This window comes from Temnothorax curvispinosus, unplaced genomic scaffold (assembly GCF_003070985.1).
Source record: "Temnothorax curvispinosus isolate PA1 unplaced genomic scaffold, ASM307098v1 QBEX01010358.1, whole genome shotgun sequence".
NCBI classification, from domain to species: domain Eukaryota; kingdom Metazoa; phylum Arthropoda; class Insecta; order Hymenoptera; family Formicidae; genus Temnothorax; species Temnothorax curvispinosus.
This window is the reverse complement of record NW_020220138.1, coordinates 182,758-204,065: the sequence shown is the minus strand read 5'-3', so window position 1 is coordinate 204,065 and position 21,308 is coordinate 182,758. Positions and strand designations below refer to the sequence as shown.

At 38.0% G+C, this 21,308-nt stretch overlaps 4 protein-coding genes across 11 annotated transcripts; 2 read left to right on the top strand and 2 right to left on the bottom strand.

The window, feature by feature from the left end:
* Nucleotides 1-176: 176 nt before the first annotated feature.
* On the bottom strand, nt 177-1,413 carry LOC112460145 (optic atrophy 3 protein homolog). Its single transcript, XM_025024679.1, has 2 exons — nt 1,089-1,413; nt 177-994 (listed from the first exon to the last, which is right to left on the bottom strand). Exons 1-2 carry the CDS (start codon nt 1,228-1,230, stop codon nt 486-488), a joined length of 651 nt encoding a protein of 216 aa, XP_024880447.1. The 5' UTR covers nt 1,231-1,413; the 3' UTR covers nt 177-485.
* A 1,372-nt stretch (nt 1,414-2,785) lies between these two features.
* LOC112460151 (N-terminal kinase-like protein) lies at nt 2,786-8,225 on the top strand. 4 transcript variants are annotated; one of them, XM_025024696.1, is made up of 13 exons: nt 2,786-2,803; nt 3,780-3,993; nt 4,158-4,304; nt 4,382-4,516; nt 4,619-4,830; nt 4,987-5,077; nt 5,159-5,641; nt 5,892-6,113; nt 6,375-6,627; nt 6,738-6,908; nt 7,024-7,304; nt 7,759-7,873; nt 7,963-8,225. In XM_025024696.1, the coding sequence occupies exons 2-13, from the start codon at nt 3,880-3,882 to the stop codon at nt 8,094-8,096; spliced, it is 2,358 nt and encodes a 785-aa protein (XP_024880464.1). In that variant the 5' UTR covers nt 2,786-2,803; nt 3,780-3,879; the 3' UTR covers nt 8,097-8,225. The 4 variants fall into 4 exon arrangements, with proteins under 4 accessions (XP_024880464.1, XP_024880463.1, XP_024880462.1 ...); XM_025024695.1 differs by lacking the exon at nt 2,786-2,803 and adding an exon at nt 2,814-3,143; XM_025024694.1 differs by lacking the exon at nt 2,786-2,803 and adding an exon at nt 3,367-3,683.
* Nucleotides 8,226-8,284: 59 nt separating this feature from the next.
* On the bottom strand, nt 8,285-10,105 carry LOC112460153 (probable glucosamine 6-phosphate N-acetyltransferase). Its single transcript, XM_025024698.1, has 5 exons — nt 9,991-10,105; nt 9,587-9,707; nt 9,306-9,368; nt 9,098-9,225; nt 8,285-9,027 (listed from the first exon to the last, which is right to left on the bottom strand). Exons 1-5 carry the CDS (start codon nt 10,006-10,008, stop codon nt 8,785-8,787), a joined length of 573 nt encoding a protein of 190 aa, XP_024880466.1. The 5' UTR covers nt 10,009-10,105; the 3' UTR covers nt 8,285-8,784.
* Nucleotides 10,106-10,543: 438 nt separating this feature from the next.
* LOC112460150 (CSC1-like protein 2) lies at nt 10,544-21,308 on the top strand. Of its 5 annotated transcripts, none has more exons than XM_025024693.1 (12): nt 10,606-11,942; nt 16,358-16,469; nt 16,616-16,833; nt 16,931-17,210; nt 17,328-17,431; nt 17,583-17,775; nt 17,894-18,008; nt 18,227-18,423; nt 18,645-18,971; nt 19,099-19,374; nt 19,460-19,693; nt 20,003-21,308. In XM_025024693.1, the coding sequence occupies exons 1-12, from the start codon at nt 11,104-11,106 to the stop codon at nt 20,201-20,203; spliced, it is 3,096 nt and encodes a 1,031-aa protein (XP_024880461.1). In that variant the 5' UTR covers nt 10,606-11,103; the 3' UTR covers nt 20,204-21,308. The 5 variants fall into 5 exon arrangements, with proteins under 5 accessions (XP_024880458.1, XP_024880457.1, XP_024880461.1 ...); XM_025024691.1 differs by lacking the exon at nt 10,606-11,942 and adding an exon at nt 15,851-15,896 and having other exon boundaries at nt 16,346-16,469; nt 20,003-21,305; XM_025024692.1 differs by lacking the exon at nt 10,606-11,942 and adding an exon at nt 15,955-16,120 and having other exon boundaries at nt 16,346-16,469; nt 20,003-21,305.

Here is a 21,308-nt window from a genome sequence, read left to right as displayed (position 1 = left end):
CTTTTTAATTTTAATAAAAAATGTATTGAAATATTTAAATATCTACAATTTACAAATATTCCAAGTCTTAATTTTATTTGAATAATTATCACTATTTCGTGCAATAATATACACACATTAATTATGTAAAAATAAATAACGAAATAATGCAATATGGAAAAAGCTGAAGATTATAGTACAAATCTTTCTGTGTAAATTTTATTTATCACCCATATCTACATTTATTTAAAAATTAGCTAGATACATGACAGAAATATGCATTTTTACAGAAGAAATAAGTATCTAAAGCCTTGCTCGGGACTAGCACAAGTTAATTCGCAATCCAAACGTGGATTGCGACGCGCAATGCGGAACAAAATTTTGTTACGTACATTCCCGTGTTGCGAATGTATCTTGTTTTAATCCCAGCACCAGTTTGCAACATTGTAATATCTTCAAGGTATCTTTAAGTTACATACGTCTCAAAGAGAAGTATAAAACGTCGCTTAGCTCAGCTTATCTCCTTTCAATTCATTGTTATAATACACTATAGCACGCGCTATCAAGGACGTGCCGTCTGTGTTTGCTTCCGTTGAGTTTTTGCTATTTTTATTAGGATTCTTTTTCGGGTCGTCTTCCTTATTATTGTTATTATTCACTTGCCACGAAACTGGCTCGGGTAACTTGTGCTTTGTGTGCCTCGCTAACTCGTTGACCGCGCTCAGGAGATAATTGATCTGTGCTTCCTGTTGCAACGTAGTGTTATGCAACATTTGAATGTCGTCCGTGAACTTCTGTAGTTGTGTCTGACGGACCTCCTCTCTCTTCGCCTCTTTCACGGCTTGCCTGTTGTACTCCAGTATCACACATGCCCCAGCCACGCTGAAGATAATGAACTCGCTAATCAGACTGGCGCCCAAATCAATCGCCATAGCTTCGTTCAACTTGGCGACCTTCGTAGGCTTACCGAGGTTCATGACATACATCTTCCCTTTTACTTCTGCCCAATGATAAACTGTAAATATGCAAAACAATGACAATCACATGTTACAATGGTACGAATAATAAACTTTGATATATCGCGTGAAAAAGATAAAAAATACACTCACACTGAGCGGGCGGTATGATGAAATAAGTTCTGAAAATAGGATGACTCTTTGCCTGATTGACAATAAACTTGGCTAGAGGTTTACTGATCTGTTTGACAAACAGCACGCCCAATTTGAGGGCTGGAAATACACCGATCGCCATTGTGTCGTCTCATCTGGTCTAATCGTTGCAAAGCATATTTTTCTCCATCAGCAGATACCTGCCAGGTCGAGCGCGAACTCCACCATCGCCGTAGATCTTCGCGAACGATAACAGATCGCTACGAGGAGTATGTATGTACGAAACCGCGAGGATGCAGGTGGATCAGCCAATGGCGGTGAGAGACAGAGAAAGCAATGTCGCTCACGTCGCTGTCGAGCGGCCGGAAATTAACTGATTCATGAAAATTTGCCCAAATCGAGATCTCATACGCGGTGTTTCGCGCCGAAAGAAATAAGGAAACATGAGAATCAATCAAACAAAGAAATATCTTTTCTTTTTTTCTCTTCAAAGTGCAAAAAGTTTAGCTGAAAAGAACAGGAGCATTGAGAATTGAGAATTGGGAATTGGGAATTGAGAATTGAGAATTGGGAATTGGGAATTGGGAATTGGGAATTAAGAATTGGGAATTGAGAATTAGGAATTGGGAATTGGGAATTGGGAATTAAGAATTGGGAATTAAGAATTGGGAATGGGGAATTAGGAATCGGGAATCGGGAATTGGGAATTGGAAATTGGGAATTGAGAATTGGGAATTGGAAATTGGGAATTGAGAATTGGGAATTGGGAATTGGGAATTGAGAATTGGGAATTAGGAATTGGGAATTAAGAATTGGGAATTGGGAATTGGGAATTGAGAATTAGGAATTAAGAATTAGGAATTGGGAATTGAGAATTGGGAATTGGGAATTGGGAATTGAGAATTGAGAATTGTCTGTCCTCTTCTCGCTCGAAGCTTGCCGAGCGCCGGGCCGGCCGAGCGCGGCCGCTGCGGCCAGAATATCCCCTCCAGCTGGCTAGTTCAGACACGAACCATTAGCACGGACGCAAACCATGTGCGGTTACCGAGCGAAACGACGTAGTTGAGTTGCACTTTACGTATGCGCAAACTCTGCTCTAACAGAAAGGCTGCAACGTGATTGGCTATCGCACAGTTTTTAGCCAATAAGCTTGCAGCTTTTCTGTTAGAGCAGAGTTTACGCATACGTTTGTCAATAGAAAATCCGGGCCCCGAGTTTACATCGATCACGCGTATTAAATAGTAAAAAACTAATAAATTAGTTTGATTATTGGTTGACCAGTTGAAATATACTATTTGATACGCGTATCAAGAGATCGATGTAAACTAGGCCTCTGAGTATATTATTTTTTTTTACTCCGCATTAGAAGAAAAAAGAATAAATAACTCTTATTATAATAATAACAATACGCACAGATATGATTAAAGTACGAAGTGCAGAAAGTAATAATTAAATTAAAGAATTGGAGAGAAAATAATTAAATCAGAAAGAAAGAATAACACACATCTCTCTTCTAAGAACAAGAAAAAGCGAAGGAAATTTCTTTTCTTCCCTCTACACGCTAACGTGACGTAAACTTATAAATCGAATTGCGGAACGCAGCCTTGGAATGCGAGACGGACGCGTCTCTTGCTCCGATATATATTCACAGAGAGGAGTAACATATATAGAGGCAACTAACCAGCCCGCGGGGGCTGGAAAACACCGCGTGGACGGTGGGGTCACCCGGGGGTCATCGGGATCCGATTGTCCCGAAAGGGGGATCGATATTTCGCCGTTTATTTCGACGCCGTCAGCCGTTGCTACGTTTTTCCCCTCTCTCGATTCCCCCTCTCTCTCTTGTCTCGTTTCTCGTTCTCGTTCTCCACCATCGATGATACGACTCGTTTCTCGTTTCGAGCGCGCGGCGAGAATAAACGACTGGAAAAAGACGGGTCGGCGACGATCTGCGAATATCGCGCGTCCTAAGACCGAGCGGGACTCGGTCGACGGATTTAACCCCACGACCCCCACGTCATAATGACGTGCCGCGCGTTATCGCCGTGCGAGCTCGAGGTGCGACTCTCCAACACTTCGAGGATAACTGAATAAGATCATCTGCTTTCCGGAGTTTCCTTGTTTTCCCGGCGTTTTCTTCCCGGTGTAATCGAGCGAATATAAGCTTGATAACAGACCGACTGGATAAGGCCAGGGAAAGCCCGTTCATCCGCGCGCGAATAAGCACAGATAAAATATCACGTTTTTGCACGTGAAAAGATATTAATGTAACGATAAAAAAAAAAAAATTAACATCCAAGGGGCATTTCTTGACAGATCAAGCAAAGTGATGTGCTCGTCTTTTCCGTCAGATCGATTTTTCCTTCCGTTATCTCGTTAGACGAGAATTTACTTCGGACAGTGACGGAACGCAACGCGCTACGAGAGAGATATATACGATCGCACGTAGCGTTCCCTGGGTGACGCGATTCCAATTCCTCGTTCCTTTAGACGAAAAACTCATTCGGGTTCATTGGTTTTTTTTTCCTCACCACTTAACCTCCACCTCGCGTTTGCGTGGAATTATAATTTGAACTTGTTTGAATGATAGAGAACGAGGTTATTGTACAATAGAGCCACGTCACGAATTGATTATTTTTCCACCAAGTGTCTGTATGTACGTTTGCAGCGCAGTGACTTTTAATACTTTTACAGTTCTGACGCGCCGCTGTCAGTGCCAATGATACGTCACTTTGAGGGTTGAGCCTGGGTTGAGCGCGGTCTGTATGTGCGGATAAAAGTATATAGTCCCACGATGTGGTCCTTCTTCTCGAGAGATCCCGCCAAGGATTTCCCGTACGATATCGGGGAGCCTATCCCAGGTTTGGAGACCAAGAGTATTTGGACAATACACAGGGCTAAGAGAAAGGTAATTCGATTAGCTGCAGGAATAGTAGCACCAAAGTACACCGTATTTTATTCATTTCACTAATTTATTACGACTAATTGATCAGCGGTGGCAAAAGTTCTTCTATCTTTCCAACTTATTGGTGAAAAAAAATATTATTTTTATCCTTGCAAGATCTTCCGCAGGGCACCACGATGGGCGAGGATGTTTCGGTTTTCGTCTTTGACGTTAAAAACGGAGGAGAGAAGCAGCTGGACATTGCCCGCGCGGCTGTGAAAAGACTCAAGACGCTTAGACATCCGAGTATACTTGCGTATCTTGACAGTCTCGAGGTATGAGTTGTATTGACTTGCAGTGGCGGTGCAATGGCTCTTTGCATAAAGACGTAATCTGTGTTTCGTTACTCCAGACTGACAAAATGGTTTACTTAGCCACAGAGCGCGTGGAGCCGTTGTATAATCGCTTAATCGAAATGCAAAAATGCAATTCCGAGAATGAGTCTAAGAAGGAATTGTACTTCTCCTGGGGCATATTTCAAATTACGGTATGTATAAATGAAACATTGTACGTCAACATCAGAGATTTTTAAGCAACAGAAAGAGAGAGAGAGAGAGAGATCTGTAATACGTGTTCAATTTGATGGCAGAGGGCACTTAACTTCTTAAATAACGACGGGAATTTACGGCATAATAATGTCAATCTGTGGACAGTGTTCGTTAACGAAGAGAGCGGCGAATGGAAACTCGGTGGAGTTGAATACATGACAGCTGTGGATGCATCGTACAATTTTTTGCCTTCTACTTTCCAAGTGTATCAACCGCCAGAGGCTAAGGAATGCACAAAACCCGCGACTAAATGGTAAATGATATTAGTATATTAATTTTATTCAAACTTAGCAATATAATCGTAGACGTAACAGATGCAGTAGAGACGATACGATATAGCGGGGGGAGTTTACAAATATTTGGATTTAATATTAGCAATATATGAAACTGATAAATGATTAAAAAATAGCTCAGTTGACATGTGGGGACTTGGATGTCTGATTTGGGAAACATACAATGGCATATTTAATAATACTTCGCAACTTAAGGTCACAGGTCAAGTAAGTTTTCTGCTCGTTTTATGCTGTCTTCATGTCAAATCGTAATTTCGTAATGCACATAAACACCCTTTATTTTTGAAGATTCCGAAGCAAATAATAACAGTGTATCGAGAGCTAGTAGGGACTAATCCAGAAGGAAGACCAAATCCCGCGGACGTGATAGCGCGTTGTCGCAGTAACGGCGGCTTCTTTAAGAACAATCTTGTTGACGCTCTTTTGTTCCTGGAGGAGATCCAGATGAAGGAAAGGGGCGAGAAAGGACGATTCTTCTCGCAATTAGCGGCACAATTGGATTCGTTTCCCGAAGGTGTCGGCAGGTACAAGATCTTGCCGCAATTATTAGCCGCTTTCGAATTCGGGGACGCCGGAAGCGCTGTGTTACCACCGTTATTGCAGCTGGGTTCTCAGTTACCTGACGCTGAGTATCAGCGTCGCGTGGTGCCCTGTGTTGTTAAGTTATTCGCATCGAACGACAGAGCGACGAGATTACGATTGCTGCAACAATTGGACCGATTCGTCGATCACTTGCAATCGGCTACCGTTAACGAAGCTATTTTTCCCCAGGTAAAGCTTTATTGGGTGCTATTAGACTTTATCAATTGTTTATATTATAATGAAAATAGTATGGCAATTTTATATCTCTAACGATTTTATAAAAAGTTTTTAGTAAATATATTTAATTTTGAATTTTTATTGCATTTATAAGTCAATAATTTTTTACAATAATACTAATTAATTACTTTCACCATAATATCTCTCTATAATAATAATATAATGTTATTTTAATATATGTTAAATATATAATTCTTTGCAGGTAGCAAGGGGCTTCCTCGACACAAACCCGGCAATCAGGGAAGAAACGATAAGATCGGTCGTACATTTAGCACCAAAGTTAGATTATAATAATCTTAATGTCGAGACTTTAAGATACTTTGCAAAACTTCAGTCGAAAGACGAGCAAGGCGGTATTCGCACAAATACCACAGTTTGCCTTGGAAAAATTGCTCAACATCTTCATCCTCAGATAAGGCAGAAGGTTAGCCTTTTCTGCTTAACCAACTTAATATTTTTTAAATATATATCTACTCCATATTTCTTTTTTTAGATTACTCTTCTTTTAGAGTCTTCTTATTGATCAGGGGGGGTAGACTTTTTATATATTTTTTAAATGTCACACTATTTTAGTCCCATATTCATATATAAAGAACAATAAAACAATTTAAAATTAATAAAATAATATAATTTATATAATACATTCATGAAATATTATTGAATCAATTAATAAATGTAATTTTAGGTATTGATTGGCGCGTTTATCCGTGGAACTCGCGATTCTTTTCCGCCAGCCAGAATTGCCAGTATACTGGCTCTGGCCGCAACGCAGCAATATTTCCTGCTACAGGAGGTCGCAAATCGCATTTTACCGGCTCTATGTCCACTTACCACGGACGTGGACAAAGGTGTACGAGACAATGCATTCCGTATCATCCGAGGTTTTTTATCAAAGCTTGAGACGGTCTCTGAAGATCCCGGTCTTCGCGAATCAATGGGTGAGCACTGCATATAGCACTAGTATTTCATAATTAGATATTTTACAGCTATTCTTTGAGGAAACTTCGATAGAAGATACTGAAATCTAATGTCACTAAAATGTTTGTAGAGGCGGATGTGAATACTGCAACACCCAGTCTCAGCAATGCCGCGGCGACATGGGCCGGATGGGCCGTTACAGCAGTTACGGCGAAATTCTATCGCAGCCAGTCAGACACGCCAAAATCATCCAATGCTCATAGCACATCTAGGATCTTGTTAAATAAACCCGCTTCCTTAGGTTAGTATAAATTCTCTTTACCAGCACTTTCATGTCCATGGACATTTTTTCACTCCGAAGTAATTTATTTAGTAGCATATAGATATATTAGTGATAGTTTCTTTAATTGTTTTAGAACAAGCCAGCAGCTCCCAGAGCAGCGCTAGCACTACTGCCACGACGAGCAGCGCGACAAGCATGACTTCCCTCGATCCCGATCACGAGCACGATACGCAAAACACTCAAAATACAAATTCCGATTGCGATTGGGATTGCTGGGACGCCGATAATTGGGGGGACATGGAGCAGCAATCCACCACTACACCATCGATGCCATTGAATCCAGCCAGTAGTATATCACCGTCCGGCCATTCCCCTAAGGCTAATGAACAGTGGACCAGCCTTGAGGAAGAACCGGTTTGTCACTTGGCGTTTTATTATATTTGTCTGTTAAGTCAAGGTTCTTCTCGGATATCCTATCTAACCTGATATGTTAATGCGAGTGATATGAAGGGTACGAGCGTACGGCCGCAAATTCTAAATCTATAACAGCGGAATTTTTCGGCCAATCTCGAGTTCTTTTTTATCTAATAAAAATATTTCAATATATCAATAGCATTTAAATTAAGGCATTAAAGGAAATGAAAGAGCAAGCCAAAAATATATAATTTTGTTATATAATGCTTAGATTAAATGTTTAATATGAAATATTACATAATAGTAAAAATGACGTTGCCATACGAATTTTGGAACAACCTATATGTACACATATGGATACGCGAATAGATAACGAGATAATTCAGTTGTCCGGATGATCATATATTTTGATATCGTTATCAGCAACGTATAGAACATTTGTGGTGTTTTACAGGAAGAAGAAACAACCCAAGGTGTTCAAGACAAAAACGATTCTTCCGAAGTAGGATGGGAAGATTCGGAGTTTCAGTCTCTCGAAGATGTTCCCTTAGAGCCCTTAGAGCAACCAAGTATATCTGACTTGATTTCTAAGCACATACATGTACATACAAATTTCATTTCATTAGTTATTACAAAAAAATCCCTTTTTTCTGCGTAGGCGTTCCTAGTGGAAACAATAAATACGAAGAAGCAAGAAGGAAGAGAGAAGAGCGCAAGTTGGCCAGACAAAGGCAGATGGAGGCGAAACGAGCGGTGAAATTACGAGCCAGTCCAGCTGCGAAGAAGATTTAAGCGAATCAAGTAAATGCTCCGTATGTTAATCATTCTATTGTACATTAAGCAAATTAAATATTACAAGTAATATGATGAAAGTATTTTCTGTAAATTTTATCTAATGTAAGAAAGAAGTTAATCCAAAAACGTTTTCTACAACATTATTTATTAACATTATATGCATGAAAAAATATACATATGTTAAGTAAAAGTTAAATTATTTTATTTAACAATTATTATTTTTTTACAACCTATACAGTCTATAATATAATGCGACAGTATATTTTATACGCATGTAGGACCCATTTTTTCGAAAAATTGGTACATGCGCGCGCGCGCACGTACACATTAGTTATGTGATACTTATGTTAATAGATAAAAAAGATATATATAAAATAATTTCTTTTAATTTACGCAAGTGTTAGTACGATAAATTTTCTCTCTTATAAATAAAAAAAAAGCATATTGATTTCTTCTTAAATTCTTTCGTAAAATAATGAGATTTTCTTCATAGAGAGAACATACGAACGTTTCCAACATTTTGTTTAATAAAAGAACATTTGTGTCCAATTTATATCCAAATGTTCTTTTAAATTTTAATATTAGGGATGTAATGTTATATTTCAGTTCATATGTACGCTGTACCATGAATAAGTACCCGATTGCCATTACCGATAGATAAGATCATCGGTAGATAAGCCAATTACTATAAATGAGACTGTTCAGTGGCATTTTCACTGTGGAAGCGCATATTGAGATAATTGGCATTGTTAGTTTCCCGCTTGAAGCCTATGTTCTCGTAGAATGGCACCAGACGATCTACGCAATCCAAAGATAATTTGTAACAGTGGCAGTAGCGCGCTAATTGCACTACAATCGTCACCACTAATTTTCCCAATGATTTGCCTCTGTAATTGTTGTTAACCACTACGTCTTCCAGGCGTCCTCGCTACAAAAGATACATGCATATGGGATATCATCTCTATATGTTGAAGAGAACACGCATGAGAATTACATACCAAACTGCAATTATGAATAAACTTCTGCTCCACAACTAATGACGCGCATGCTATCACTTTTCCAGAATTGACATCCTCAATGACGACGACGTAGTAACCGCCAGCAGTCTTCATGCTGTAGAATCTATCTGAATATAGGACAAGGAATAATTAGTTTAATTTCGTTATTCGGTAGAATTTATATATAATCTCTGATCTTAAAACTTACTTAAGAATTGTTCCTTGGTGACATTTCCAACGTCTGTCAATTGTGACAGGAGGACTAAGAAACCTACAAAATTTCATAAATAATTGAATTATTCGCAAAGAAGAGTTGAATACCATATTAATCTACATATTATTAATTACATTAATATTAACATATACAAAAATATATTTACAAGAGTTTGAGTGATACATATATGTGATTAAAAAAAAGATTATAGCAAATTATTTTTACTCTGTCTCCCTCTGTAGTGATGACATATGAGTCGTATGACATTTGATTACCTCTATCATAATCCGTACTTCTTAGCGGTCTTATGAGTAACCCAGCAACATGCGATATCGGCAATCTGTCCAATATAGCGGGATTGAAGAGATTAATTTCGTCCTCTTCGACGGACTTTTCCTGTGCAATGAAACCGGAGGAAGCGACATATTACATTTCTTTTTTTTTTTTCGTGACATTACGTGGCTTTATATTTTTTTCGTAAATTGACAGCACGACGTCGCTTCTGTTATCAGCTCTTCCTCAGTAACGTTAACGTGGCTAAATTTTTTTTTCTTCATAATATATTTCCAAATATGCTTTTTTAATTGTTAAGAAACGATGGAAATTAGCAGTTTGCCTATTACGCGCGAGACCTCAGTTCCGCGAGAGAAAAACGCTAACGTATGGATGCTGTATGTACCTGCTGCGTTTTGCTCATGTTTGTCGACACACTCCGTCGCGGCCCGCACGTTCACCTATCAACCTCTCGCCGTGCAAACGCCGATCGCACCTGACACAACGCAACCCGTTCATGACCATCATGACTGACGTGCCGAAACGCTCGCAGCGCGCACAGCGGAGTTAGTACGTACTAATTTCCCATCACGTCGAGAACGTAATGAAATGTAGATGTAATTCGCATGATTATTTTTAGAAGAAAGAGAACCTCGCCTTCTCTCTCTCTCTCTCTCTCTCTCTCTCTCTCTCTCTAATGGAAGGTTCGTCGTTATCGATCAATCACAAGAGCTTCACCACAAAAAAAGAAGAAAAAAAAGAAGAAAAAAGAAGAAAACTAAGACGAAGAAGAAGAAAGGAGAAGTAACGGAAACTCAAAAGAAGAAAACCTGTTTACAGCTTCCTTTTTCTTTCTATAAATATTACATGCTTGAAACTAGAGAGAAAGATAAGAGTGGTCATGGCCGCGTTTTGGCCGTACCCGAATCCTGTCGGTATGTGCATGTTTTTATGGTTCTCTTCCGTGCTATGTCCACTACTTTGTGGTAATGTCAACGATTTTGGGGTTTTCTTTCATGTTATGTTCACGATTTTCTGGTTCTCTTCCGTTAGATTCACGATTTATTCGTTTTATTTCCAAAGAGAATAAAAAAATCGTGGACATAGCACGGAAGAGAACCACAAAAACGTACGCATACCGACAGGATTCGGGTACAGCCAAAACGCGGGCATGACCACTCTCATCTTGAAACAAACGGTCTATATCTTTTTACGTTTATGGTCGCGACGCCAACATGGCCGCGAACCTGCGCAATCCTGCGAATACAAAAAAAGATAAATATTTTGAATAACGATGAGACCAGTCGTGTTGTTGTGTACGGTAATGTTGTTCGTGAGAAAAACTCGACAATAATATCATGTAAAAATACGTATTTTTTAACGATCGAACAGTAATTCATCCTTTGACGTGCACCGGCGTTCTTAACGTAAGTCTGCAATTATGTACAATAATAATGCGAATTTATGTGAGAATAAATAATATAATAATACAATTTACGTGGTGATATGCAGGTCAACGATGAGTATCAGTAAAAGAAAGATGTACGTGTTGGACTCGTCCGATGAGGATGACAGTTTCAAGCCTCGACGTAGTTCTCTGAAAGTCAACTTGAGTTATAGCGAAAATCTAACGGATTCCGGGAATGGATCTCTTCGGAGAACAGAGATCGAGAACGATGAAAAAGGGGCGGACAGTGCGAAAACTGTCAGACGACTGTCGAGAAACAAAAGTACATACGAGAAGAATCGTCGATCTGATCCTGACAATAAAGTTGTGCGAGCTGAAAGTGACACAAAGAAGTATACTATAAATAATGACAATAAAATGTCCGTTCAGATCAAAGAAGGAATACAATTGAAACGTCTTACGGTAAATCTGGAGGATATAAGCACCAAAGAACGCTATCTCGAAACGAGTTGCAAGCGTTTGAAAGACGCCATCATGTGCAAGACTAAACAAATATTTGAAAAGGAGAACGAGCTCTCCGTAAAAACAGCAGTGGTATTGGGAAATAGGGAAAATCGTTCTGCAAGCAATACACATAGTCCAAATATTGGAAACGAAACAATTATGCTGGACATAACTGATCACCACCCGAAGGAACAAGAACCTGGGGAACAATATACTGACACTTCGAGCGATCGACAGAAGGAGGATCGGTACTCCAATATTGTTGCTACACCGTCAAAGAGTAACGGACGGAGAAGTCTTGAGAAGACCGTGGATAAATCTAGATTAACTCAAAGGCGACTGTTTGTTGAGAAGGACAAGCAGGTGGAAGGGCAAACGAAATGTAGAATTATCGATGATATCGTTCTGAAGAAAAATTTGCCATTACTTTCTCTAAGACGAGCGAATCGAAGTGGCAGCCCTATATTAAGCGGTAGTAACAGAAGGCTCAGCTTGGTCAGAGCGCGGTCCAAGTTGCGTTTGCAAAATCAGTTTGAAAGCCATAACAACACATATTCGACTGTACACTCTGTTCAGAATATAGATATAGGGATGCCCGTTGTTTGCTCCACTTTCATCGAGGATAATGCAATGGCTGTTGACAAAGGAATTGACAATGATGCGGACACATCTCGTGCCACACACACAACGAATAAAGTGATATCTATGGAGATGACGGAAGTTTATGGCGGCATTCGTACGAGTAAGGAACACGTGTCTCTGCAAAATAAAAATTTAGATGCAAATAACTGTAACGGAAACAGAAAGGAAGAGAAATCCAAAGAAGATAGTATGAAGCGAACCAAAAATGTATCGCGCCTAGAAAACGTTAAGCATATGAACAAAATTTCTGTACAAAATAATACCGCGCATTTTAATTTACCCTGCACAGATAATGCAAATGACCAGGACGTAGCAAGTGTCCACACAGATACAACAGCTATACCTATGCAGATATCCATTGAAGACTCAGCAGCTGTTACAAAGACACGTGATGTGTTGCAAACGCATAAATGCGACAGTAAGACTAAATATCAAAACGAGAGACGTACGATATCTCTATTTGATAGCAGTGATAAGATTCGATCATCTTTAGATGTGAATACTTCATTGGACGCAGTGACTGAAACTAGCAAAGCGAGGAAATTCAACATCAATCACAAAACGAATGATGCCAATCAAGATTTTGCAGCGGTAATTAATAATAAGGAATCAGTAATTTCGAATAATCAACGCGAAAGCGTAAATACCATTCGAACGTCATTGCAAATGAATACATCGGTAGATTCCGAACGCAAAACTTGGCAAAGAAGAAGTGATAAGGATGATAAAAATCGAAATCACTCAAGTATAGATACGGAATATTCATCAACAACACGTCATCAAGAAAACAAAGAAACGAATGACATAGATTCTTTAGAAAATATTAGTTTAATCGGGAGATTAAGAAATATCTCTATGAGAAATCAGATTCCTCGTAACGATAAATTGAGAGTTTCTAAAATGGAAGATGAAGATAAAAGGCGTTCAAGTAACAGCGAAAGTAGCTACAGTTACGTCGAGGGAACTCCGTCTCCAATAAGCCGCTCGGTTACATTTAAATCACAATTAAAACACAAGACGCAACATTTGGATGCAGCAACTTGTGGCAGCAACTTAAATTCGATGGATAATGAGGAGAATGATAAAACTAAGTCAGTTGCTTTGTAAGTATATGAATGATACGAATCATATTGTGTGTTAAAACATTATACTTTTGAACTATAAATATTATTACCATATTTACTATTATAAATATTACTACTACATGATTTACATAGTTATATTATTACATTAATATTTTATTATGTAGATATGTAGATTTTAATACAGATTAATTATTAAATAAGTTAATACTTTCTATGTTATTAGGCATTCAAAAGCTTCAAATGAAATGCATATGTCGACTGGAACACAAAAAACAATAGGAACTACTACCGTTACTTTGGAAGATACACCTAGCGGGAATCCTTTTATTATTCAAAACCAATTAACGGTCATAGAAGATATGCCTGGTGGAACAAAGTCTGAAACGGGCAAGAGGATTATAGCTGTACAAAATGCGGGATGCGTTCCAGTCAGTCAGGGCAGAAGAAAATTATTGCCGCTTAACGCAAATTCTCCAGTGTATTCCATTAGTCCGGTAGAGGTGAGAAGGTATACGCCTGAGGAATCGACGTCTGGAAAACGAAAAAAAAAGTTGACGAAAAAGCTTCCGAAAAGAAGGTCAATGCGTTTGAAGAACAATACAAATAGTATCAAGCAGGATACCGCAAGCAAACGAATGTGGTCGGACAGTGATTGCGATATACCTAAAGATAAGAAAAAGGAAAACAAGAAAACGCGGAAACCGAGAAAGGTTATTAGCAAGAAGATCCGTGTCAAGAAATTTGCCGACGAAAGCGTGTTGAATATATTACAACGGAATAGACAGAACAAAGAAGATCATCTGATAGAAAATGGAGATTCTTTAGATGATTTTGTAAAATGTCGCATAATATCTACGCAATCGAATAAATACAGATCTCGAAAGATCGTCATTGTAACGACTGGTTTATCAAAAGGGTAATTATAATCCATAATTCATCTCAAAGCATTTCTAATCCTGTAAATAATTTTTGCTGTTATTTCACGTGAAATTGTAATATTCTATTTCGCGTGTAGGGATAAAAGTTTGGTGAAGAGTATCGTCAAATCTCTTGGCGCGGCGGAGATGGAATTGAATGTGTCAAGACGGACGACTCACGTTGTGAGTACGGGTGTGCGTACGGTGAATCTTCTCCGTGGAATAATAAGAGGCTGTTGGCTCGTACCTTTAGAGTGGGTTCTGAAATCCTTGGAGAACAACGGATGGTTGGATCCGGAGACGTTTGAGATGAAACATTTCTCTAAAGCTGTGCAGGTAAGACGTGCGTGATAGACGTGAATCCATGCGCTCGCGTATAGTGCTGTATGAGTGTTCTTATGTTTTGCAGGAAAATCGGAAAGACAGACAATTATTTGGACTTTCTTACGTCCCAGAATTGTTCACCGCATGTGGACTCATATATGTCGGACACAATACCACCGTGCCACGTGACACGCTTAAGGAACTTATAAAGACAGCAGGCGGATATATTACCGAAGATATGAAGCTTGCTAAAATTATTATTGGCGCGAATGGCCTAAAGGAAACCTGGGTTATAGATTCTATCACAACAGGTGAACTACAACTGACTAAGTTTTATCAACGGAAATGAAGATACAGTTTGTTAAAATATCATAAATTTAACATTTATATAATTATTATAGTACAAAAAGATATTTGTATATCTTACATATTAAAAATAATTTTCTTTTATATATTAAATAATTATCTTTTGTCACAGCTCGCAGAGATTATGTGGGAAATGTATACTCTCTACTTTTATAATGTCTAGTATAAATCATATTATTGATACAGAAATTAAGTTATTACATCACAGTTTATTTTTAATGATATATGAAGAGTATTTATATGATTTATATAATAAGAAATTTAATTTATAAAACAATTATATAAAGTGAGATTTCTAATCATTAATAAGTGTGAGCTGTAATGTTAAATATTTTTTTTAGGTACATAATATTTACTTGTGTCACCACATACACACACACAAATCATACATTATATACACAATCATTATGTATACAAATGTAAGAGATATATTTTGTAATTACAGTTCTTTACATAAACCTGCTATATAAACCTCGTTTATCATATCCCAATATATCTGATTTTGCGCGTTGTAACTGCGATAAATCCAATGAAAAATTCGGAGTATCGTGTTTTTTTTATCAAGTTAAAATACACACGCGCGCACACACACACACCTGTTCCGTTTAATCTTATCGCAAAATTACTGCTGTGGGAACTCTATTTTCGACAGTTAAAGATAACATTATTCGATAAAGCGACAAGTAGGCTGGCTCGATTAAAACGCGTGTTCCTTCTGGCGTGACAGATGACGGAACGCGGTACTACATACATATGTATTCATACGTGGAACGCGTGGGTATGCCCGTATTGGCCCGTAATGACATTTCGCGATATACACATATACGTCCGAAGAAATGCGGAGCAACGCGAAGAACGGAGTCGGGTTAGGTTAGGGTTGGGTTACGCTCGCTCGGACACTTTCGTCGTGTGACTAACAGCCAGCGGCACGCACGGCGTGTGCGATGTGTCAAATTGACACGCGTTTGCTAACATGCACCTTCGCATTCGTTTAACGGCGCACTGACTCACGGCACTCACGCGTCACGGCGACTCGGCCGACAATGGATTACACCTACGAAAATAAGTGAGTGGCGAAATTCGCACCGTACCTGTTTCTTCTTTCCCCGCGCGTTCGCGCTTCGGAGTTCGGGCTTCCAGTCGCTTATCGCATTTATCTTTCGCATTGTTTGCACAATCCGCGGACTGCCTTTCGCGTACACCGACATATGTACATCGACTAGCACAGTGTGAAATTAACGACAATGCTGGACAAGTCACTCGACACGCGCGAGTAAAAGTAATGGAATAGTACGTTGCGTACCTTTTGCGGTCGTGTGTATATACTTGCTTCTTTGGATAGATCGTATCCTAACGTATCGCTGCCCGTTGCCATGTTACTGCTTGTCAGCAAGCGTAATTTGCACGCGCACTCCCGAGAATGACGGACGCGGCGTGTCATTGTTGTAGGATCGCGCTTCTTCTATCATAACGCTCTCTGTTACAATGTCAAACATTTGATTTACCGTATTGCAGCATGGGTCCTCCTTCTCCTTCCGCGGACACGTGCATTCCATTTCCCAGGAACAATAGAACAATAATCACAGATGCGTACGCAGGAATACCCGAGAACTTGTTGCTAAATGTAATAGGATTTCTGGTAAGACTTTGATCTCTATCGTTTACTATTATTTGATACATATGTTGTAGTAAGAGATAATGATATACGACGTTGTACAAAATATTGACGTTGTTGAGTTAAATACTCTATAGTGTCTAACGTAACGCTAATATTATTGTTAACAGCTTTTAGTTATTTTATTTGGTTTATTACGTAAGAAAGCGTGGAACTATGGGCGCCTCGCGCTGTTACACAAGTCCGACAACAGATGGATGGAGCTGTTCTATGGTGTTAATGAAAACAGAGACACTGATCCCTTGTGTATGGAAGCTTCTGTCAATTCTCAACTCTCCCAACTGGATAGAGGATTTTTCACGTGGATTGTTACCGCTTTTAAGATTACGTTAGTACTCGGTGCATTTGGAATATTTTATTTGTGTCTCTCATTACGGTATTTCTAATGTGTGACTTATTTGCTCATAATAATCTTACAATTGCAGGGACGATGAATTATTACAACGTGCAGGGCCCGATGGGTTGTTATATATCATGTTCGGCCGTTGCTTAATCATATTGACCATCATGATGCTGATTGTGTCACTGTGCATAGCTCTGCCAATAAATTTTCACGGAAGCATGCAGCCGGGAGATAGCGCAACATTTAGTCATACAACACTGTCAAATCTGGAGCCCACGTCTATTGGGCTTTGGGTGTATACAGTGCTGCTCTTATCTTATCTGCCAGTCGGTGGATTTGTCATGAGACGTCGTCTGAAGCAGGTATTGCATATATTATAAGATAGATTTTCTTTTTTTGTATGTATAAAAAAGATATGAATGTGTTTTGTGACGTTTACGTAATACCTATTGCAAATGAGAACTTGTGTGTGGATATAGGTGCGGGATACCAGGCCTACTGGAGAATTTGTAGCGAGAACATTATTGATTACGGATATACCAAAACAACAATGCACCGTTGAGAATCTTAGCGAATATTTTAAGTATGTAGAAAAGGATCACTTTCTTTTAATCGTAAACTTTTCTTTAGCAAATATTTGTTGCTGATATTAAAAGAAATTGATTTGAAAATAATTTTTAGCAATCTGTTTTTTTTTCATGTGCGCTGTTTTTACACATTAACAATCCTTTCAGAGAAGCATTTCCTGGTTTAACAGTGGAGGATATTACATTGGCCCACGATATAAAACGCCTTTCAAAGCTGGATGCAGAAAGGGATTGTGTGGAACAGGCGCGTTTATATTGCGAAAGTTATGCCAAGAAGAGAGAACCTTTGAAAATGTATCCTTACCCGTGTGGTCAGATTCTTGGACATTGCTGCACCAAGGTAAATTGTATCAATAAAATAAAACATGGACGTGCGCGATCATGATATCGATTACTTTGTATGCATTATCATTTAAGTTATTATCTTTAACGGAAAATTTAAGTAATTGCATTTGCAGCAAGTGGACGCTCAAGAATTCTACGCCAACGAGGAAATACGACTAACAGCGCTGGTTGAAGAAGAGAAGAATGTGGCACTTAGCAAATCTCTTGGAGTTGCTTTTGTAACTTTAGGTATTCCATTTACTCAATGTTTCCTTTCCTCTCTTAAATAAATAAGGTAATATAAGCACCATCAGGAGCAACAGAAGTAACGTTTTTCTCATAACAACACGATTTAAGCTGCTTCGTGTCCAATGCCTCACAAGCAATTCGCATCTCGTAACTAGTGCAGGCATTAGAGCAGCCACACTATCCTCTCTTTAATAAAATTGATAATTTATAATTAATAGGGACACCCGGTGCAGCTAAAACTTTGCGCAAGCAGCTGAGGTCCTCGCCGAATATAAAGTGGATCGTGGATTATGCACCGATGCCATCAGATATATTTTGGGAAAATCTAAGCATCCCCAGGCCGTGTTGGTATCTAAATGCTGTATTAATAAATTGCGCTTTGGGACTTATATTGTTTTTCCTTACTACACCGGCTGTAAGTCAATTTCTTTCAGCAAGAGCACATTACAATAAAAACTACAAATAGAAAAAAAAACGCACTTAAGCACATATATAGCAAAGAAACTGACGCTTATGGCATTTCGATACAATAAATAACGTTTCAATCTTCGATTGATTCTCTTTTTGATTTTCTTTAAATATTTAAAAATTTATACAAAATGTGTAATGTTAATTTACTTATTTTCAAAATTTTAGGTCATAGTGACAACTGTCAACAAATTACCAATTACTGGAGAGATTAAGGAGCTTGATCCAGTACTTTATTCTTTCCTGCCTACCGTATTGTTAGTCAGTGTGGCTGCTCTAATGCCTGCACTAGTTACGAGATGCGAATTGCTTGTGAGGCATTGGACACGAAGCAGCTTAAATCGTGTTGTTATGAGAAAAACGTTACTTCTGTTGCTCCTGATGGTGCTTATATTACCTAGTTTAGGATTAACTAGTGCCGCAGCATTTCTAGATTGGACTGTAAATGATCGAAACAATACGGCACAATGGGAATGTGTATTTTTGCCAGATCAGGTGAGATTTCTAGCAATAAAAATTTAGCATTTATTTGCATTTATTCTAGATTAGTTCAATAAGAGCACAATTCCTCCTTATTACCACATCATTCATATGGCTTAGTGTAGAAATATAAAATTTACAGGGTGCCCTTTTTGTAAATTACGTCATAACTGCGGCTTTGCTCGGGAGTGGATTAGAATTGGTCAGGCTCCCGGAACTCGCGCTATACACTTTCAGACTTTGTATAGCTCGCAGCCGGGCGGAAAGGATACACGTTAGGAAAGCAGTACTGTGGGAGTTTCCATTGGGAGCTCATTATGCCTGGTTGCTGCTGGTCTTTACTATGATAACTGTCTACAGTCTGGCGTGTCCTCTAATCACTCCTTTTGGTCTACTATATTTTGTAGTCAAGCATCTGGTACTTTAATACCTTGACTATAACTTTGACAATAATTTGCAATTGTGACGATATATGTCCTGTAATGAAAATATATCTTGATTAGGTGGACAGGCATAATTTATGCTTCGCTTACGGACCGAGTATCGGTGGTGGCCAACTGGCTGGAGCGGCAGTTGGTGCTGCAGGAGCTGCGCCCATTTTAGCGCAAGCTGCTTTTTTAGCTTTAGGCCTGGTAAGAAGTGGTCTGTATCCACTAGCTGCGGTGCAACTCACTGGTCTCTGTGCGAGTATTCTGGGCCTGGTAACCGGAGTTACATTGCCGCTATCGAAACCCAAGGTATTATAATTTGAATAGCTTCACGGGAGGCTACTGTTGAAGATTTCGTTCAAAGTTGTACTAGATTGAATTGAGTCATCTATACCAGTATACTATAATTTGAAAGCTACTTTCCTGAATTCAATTCTGTAATTCAAATTTTACATAATATTCTGTGCTATAAAAATAAGTAAGTAATCAAAAATTAAAATTATTCAGCTAAAAGAAGAGAATGACTTCTTATAAAGCAAGAAAGATAAAAATTCTAGCAGAGCCTCCTTTTCAGAAACGTACGATTTTAGAATATTAATTCTTAATCGTTTTCATTAGACTCCAGTACCAAAAAGGGACCTCTCGACTGGTCAAAATTTCGTGGCACCAGTATTACGGAAGAATCAGATATTCACAGAGGAAACCATATCGACTGCTTCAAATTCAGAAGTGAATTTACCAAGCCCGACAAATACTACTTCCTCTATACAAGAAAGTCCGAAGCTTTACCAAAATTATGGCAGCGAACAGAGAGTTTAATATCTATATATTTGCATTATACTCGATATATATGTAAGAATACAGAATGCTTTGTAACTTGTTTAAAAAGTTATCCGTTTAGAAGTATATTCTAATTATTAATATTAATGAGCTGACGCAATTTAGGGAAACTACAGCACAAATAATGTACATTATTAAAACATTTCTTACATCACGTTAAGTTAGGTATAATTTAAAAGAAAAATTGCAAAATGCTGCTTTAATATCTCTGTCTACTTACATTTATAATTGTATTTATAAATTCATTACCTATATATACTTAATAGTTTGTGATAAGTATGAAAATGATTACATTTAATATAATTAATTTAACATAAATTTTGTTTACTTCTTTACTTTATAATAGTTAGATATTAAGAATTATACGAAGCCTTATGAAGGATTTACTAATTGCTACTCAAAGAATCTCATTTATAAAGAAGGTGAACAGGTAGATCTATCTTATCATTTCAGATCTGACACAAAAACATAAAATGTCTATTAAGTACACTCAATACATTTTAATATTATATCTCTGTATTATATTAATGTGTTAATATAATAGTGCTATGTAATAACTTGAAAAAAGTAAGCTTACAACTATACACATGGAAATAGTTTTTAATTGATAAAGCATAGTGCATTAATTTTGATCTTATTATAAATAATGTGATTATTCTTACATGGATATCCACAATAATCTTTATACCATGTATATATCAACCTTATATTTATCATGAAATTGATAAAGCAATAATTATATAGTTTTTAATGATTTGATAGATCAATTATTGTTAGTAATAATGCAATAATTGCAACAGAAAATATAGTTAAGCAGGATGTTTTATTTCTATTCTGAGAATTATGTAAGGATGCACCTTATAATATTTTCTGTACTTTTTATATATAGGGAAGTGACATAATATAATTATGTGTGTATATATATATATATACACGCGCGCACACATACACACACACGATATTAGAAATTCATATCTCAACATCAACTACGACGTGGCCCAATTAACATATACTCTTTGTCTTTTAAAAATTTTTCCAAAGTTTTCAAGATAAATAGAAACATATATATATATATATATATACA